The sequence below is a fragment of the Pinus tabuliformis genome, chromosome 9 (assembly GCF_031772625.1).
Source record: "Pinus tabuliformis cultivar Carrire ecotype Pingquan chromosome 9, CPIR1, whole genome shotgun sequence".
NCBI lineage: Eukaryota > Viridiplantae > Streptophyta > Pinopsida > Pinales > Pinaceae > Pinus > Pinus tabuliformis.
This window is the reverse complement of record NC_142307.1, coordinates 286,935,412-286,940,029: the sequence shown is the minus strand read 5'-3', so window position 1 is coordinate 286,940,029 and position 4,618 is coordinate 286,935,412. Positions and strand designations below refer to the sequence as shown.

General features: G+C 33.3%; 1 protein-coding gene across 1 annotated transcript; it reads right to left on the bottom strand.

Moving 5' to 3' along the window:
* Positions 1–357: 357 nt before the first annotated feature.
* On the bottom strand, positions 358–2,501 carry LOC149148295 (protein neprosin-like). Its single transcript, XM_089442133.1, has 7 exons — positions 2,367–2,501; positions 2,133–2,213; positions 1,873–2,037; positions 1,527–1,694; positions 1,091–1,147; positions 848–1,000; positions 358–759 (listed from the first exon to the last, which is right to left on the bottom strand). Exons 1-7 carry the CDS (start codon positions 2,499–2,501, stop codon positions 358–360), a joined length of 1,161 nt encoding a protein of 386 aa, XP_089298259.1.
* Between the last annotated feature and the right edge of the window lie 2,117 nt (positions 2,502–4,618).

Sequence of the window (4,618 nt, the reverse complement as noted above, 5' to 3'; positions counted from 1 at the left end):
TATTTATGTGGAATATAACCTATTTAGAAGCAGAAAAACTCCAAATAAATTTATCCCAATAACCATTATAGCTGAAAAAACCTTCAAACTCATCTGCCCACCCAAACTTATCTCCATTTTGTGGTACAAACTAATTTCCAAGAGCAAAATAGATCTAAAATACTTAATAAAAAACTGAACAAGAGCCACCGTTATCCTATGATATTATTTTTCATAGACCAATGTATGCCAGAACATAAAAAATACAATATTATTTTTCACATGTAATATAACATTATTTTTCACAGATATCAATAACAGACATAATACAATATTATTTTTCACAGATATCAAGAACAGACATAATACAAACAGATATCAAGCCACACAATTAGGATTATTCGGAATGCCCCCTGGACCTCCAAAGAAAATATAGTTACCCCATGATGGATCTGGGCTGGTAAAGTAATTCAGCGCATAACAGTTGGGCTTTTCTACCAAAGTTTGAATATCGGGATCAATCCCAGCCCCACCCTGGTCAAAAATTTGTATGGCCTTCGTATATGCGGCATAAAGATAGCCCCCCTCAGGAAAGTAACCGCTACCCATCTGTGTCGCAGTCATGGGCCCCGGGGGTCTTGAGTCATGACAAACTTCTCCCCCAACATCCAACTGACTAGCGCCTTGAGCAAGAGCATTGAACAATGAGGCTGGCCAATGACCTATTTTCGTGCCGTCGTAATATAGAGCCCATACCAGACCTGTGCCTTGCTCCTCTCGCTGTACATCCAGTAATATTTGTACTTATTTAGCATTTTCAAACTATATAAACATCAAAATATAAGAATCAAATATAGACATTGCTTACGAGGTGAAGACTTAGAGCAAAGTCCTTCTGTGCCCCCGGAACCCCAACCACCGATACCGGCCCCAATTGTGTTTTGGGCTGAATGGGGGCGCCATCAACTGGCTCATATCCTTCACAGTCCATATCATAGCATCCGTTATGGTAGTTGTCGGACTGCATGAAGGCATATTCAGTTGTCAGCAATCTGCATCATGAGGCCTTCCTTAATAAATACATCAACCAAACTTGAGACTATGTCATTACCGTCCAGTAAACAAAGAAATGTGGTTCAGCTGAGCCATCATAATCCTGCGGAGACACCTGCAATAAGAATGGATTATTAATAATTTGGTAATATAGAAAATAGTTTTTTGGATTAATCACATTATATTGAAAAGATTAGATCGTTTCCAATTAACTATGGTGGTTCATCCATATTATAAATAACAAAAAATTTTAATCTAACTTGATAATTTAATTTATAAGTCGTTACCTTAAACACTACTACTTGAATAGAAGAAAATGTTAAATGCTTTATGCTACATGCTCCATTTAAATATTAAATTTATTGATTTACCTAATATTTCATAATACAAGTATAACCAATTAAATTCATTCTCTAATTTAAAGAATTTGAGGATTCAAATTAATTGGAAGAAAAATTGTATAAGAAAAATAGTGAAGTTTCTCATCCACTTACAATCCATCCGGCCTCTATGGTCTCTAGTATGCCTTGATTTTCGTTACTGATCCAAATTTGGCTGAGACTGAATTCAGCATCTGGAGCAACCGTCGGACGCCATAGATTCAAACGAACAGCGACACCAAAGATTGGGTCACCAGCGGAGTTGTAGCGCACAAATGAACGCTGTTAAAAAGTACAGCAATACATAGAAGAGGAGAGTGATGCAGCATTTATAAGAAAATATTATACATATGATTTATGTATAAACCTCCATCTTGTGCACATGGCCGTCATCAGGGTCGTCGACATTAGGTCCGACATGGTTTCTTCTTCTTCGTCACCTGCTTAAAAACTGTCTCACAGATCCCGCTCTTTCTACATCTTCGCGTTTGATTTCCCTGGTCGCTACTGTGTTCTCTGGACACTCAGACTTAACGCCGCGCACCCTTGAGATATTTGCACGGCCGGAGTCAGAGTTGGAAATATTTATGCTCGGCGGGTTCAGTTTCGGTGCTTTCTTCAAACCCTTTTTTACGCACAAACAAACACAAGCAATTGTCAACAGTTAACGCCAAATTTTATGTTCTAATGTTTTGCCAGTTTAATATTTTAGGTTCATACCCGCGTGATATTATCATGTGAGTACTTCACAGATATTTGATCACTGAATTTTACGCAACGAATGGTTTCTCCAAACTGATTCTGTGCATTAATGGATAGTACACAGTCAGGAAAAAAAAATCAATAATTTGTTTTCATTTTTATTTTTTTTAAGTTAATTTCCTTTTAAATTATATATAAATAGATTAAAATTGCAAATTTGACATGTTCAAGTATAAACAGATCTGATATTACCTGATATTCGTAAACTGCTGGAGGATTAATAAAATTGATGTATTCATCTATGCTCATTTCACGCACATCAATAGCAGACGTGAGAGCGACATAAAACAGAAACAAATTAGCTATGAAAAGGAAAAACGAACTCATTGCAAGGCAACCAGAACACCACCAAAGGATGAGCAGAAGATCTGTATTATATATTTTATGATAAAAAATATGTATATTAGATGCCACATAATGCTAGAATATATAGATGGACTCTGCCATGTTTTTTTTTCAAATTAGAAACATCCGTTAATGGTAATTTTGTCCCATATAAAAAAAATGTAAGTATTAATAGTAAAGATCAAACTGACAAAGGAGAACTCTGACAAAAAGAACCTAAAAACGAGTTAAGGTTGGAATTTTTTTGTTTTGAGTAAATTTTGAAATTTTTTAAAATGGAAATGAAAAGCATTGGAATAACGTTTTTTGTTTTTTGTTGTTGGTGTTTTTACTAAATTTCCAATTTTTTAAAAATGGAAATGAAAAGGGTTGCCATAACGTTTTTTGTTTTTGTTTAGAAGAATCTAAAAAGGAGTTGAGGTTGGGATTTTTTTTTTTTTTCTTTGGTTTTGAGTAAATTTTTAATTTGTTAAAAATGGAAATGAAAAGTGTCCAAATAAAGTTTTTTGTTTTTTTGTTTTTTCTCATGATTTTTAGGGTCGGTATTAAAGGTAAAATAGCTTGTTTTTTGAAAAAAATTTAAAATTCTAATTAAATAGTCTTTATAAAAGACATTAAAGATAAAATATAGATTCTAATAATTTTTAGTTATGATGAATGAACAATTTTACAAAACAAATGAATTTATATGTGATTACATTGTTTTTTTTTTAAATTTGTGTAATTATTTTATTTTTAAATCATTTTAACATTTTGAAATTTGCAAATTTTTGTTTCATTTTTGAGTTATATATAGATATATATATGATTTTTATATATAATAATGATAATAATAATTTAATATTAAAATTATATTTCTTTTAAATTTAATAAATCAAAACTAATAAACATATTAAAAATTATGCAAAAAAAAAAGTCTTTTGAATCCTATCTTCCCATAATCAAGACATCATAAAAAAAAAATTGTTTTCCTATTCTTATTACTTTCATGGAAAGATTAGATAGTTTCTAATTATGGTTCATCCATATTATAAATAACAAAAAATTTTAATCTAACTTGATAATTTAATTTAATAGTCGTTACTTTAAACACTACACTAAGCTACTTGAATAGAAGAAAATGTTAAATGTTGTATGCTACATAGGCCATTTAAATATTAAATTTATTGATTTACATAATATTTCATAATACAAGTATAACCAATTAAATTCTCTAATTTAAAGAATTTGAGGATTCAAATTAATTGGAAGAAAAATTCTATAAGAAAAATAATGAAGTTTCTCATCCACTTACAATCCATCCGGCCTCTATGGTCTCTAGTATGCCTTGATTTTCGTTACTGATCCAAATTTGGCTGAGACTGAATTCAGCATCTGGAGCAACCGTCGGACGCCATAGATTCAAACGAACAACGACACCAAAGATTGGGTCACCAGCGGAGTTGTAGCGCACAAGTGAACGCTGTTAAAAAGTACAGCAATACATAAAAGACGAGAGTCATGCAGCATTTATAAGAAAATATTATACATATGATTTATCTATAAACCTCCATCTTAGTACCGTGTGCACATGGCCGTCGTCGACATTAGGTCTGACATGGTTTCTTCTTCTTCGTCCCCTGCTTAAAAACCGTGTCACAGATCCCGCTCTTTCTACATCTTCGCGTTTGATTTCCCGGGTCGCCACTGTGTCCTCTGGACACTCAGACTTAACGCCGCGCACCCTTGAGATATTTGCACGGTCGGAGTCAGAGTTGGAAATATTGGAGAAAGAGTTGGAAACTGCAGAGGTGAGAGCAACCAACAAAGCCATGAAAATGAAAAACGAAGTCATTGGGATGAGCAGAAGATCTGTATTAAATATTTTATGATAAAAAATATGTATATTAGACGTCCACATAATGCTAGAATATATAGATGGACTCTGGTAGTTCAGTGTGCTATGTTTTTTTGTGTGTTTTTTTTAATCATTATTTCTTTAAAACGGTTCTGAAACACGTCACCATCCCATCGCGTGTAACGTTTTTGCGGCAGCGATCCTACGGTGACGGTTATCACACAAAAAATGCACCTAGTACATGCCTTCGCGGCGAAGCAAG

Coding starts and splice junctions, on each gene's coding strand:
- LOC149148295 (XM_089442133.1), bottom strand. CDS start 2,501: ATGAGTTCGTTTTTCCTTTTCATAGCTAATTTGTTTCTGTTTTATGTC. Junction 1,148..1,526: donor CCATAGAGGCCGGATGGATT/GTAAGTGGATGA, acceptor TTCTTATTGCAG/GTGTCTCCGCAGGATTATGA. Junction 1,001..1,090: donor ATTTCTTTGTTTACTGGACG/GTAATGACATAG, acceptor GCCTTCATGCAG/TCCGACAACTACCATAACGG.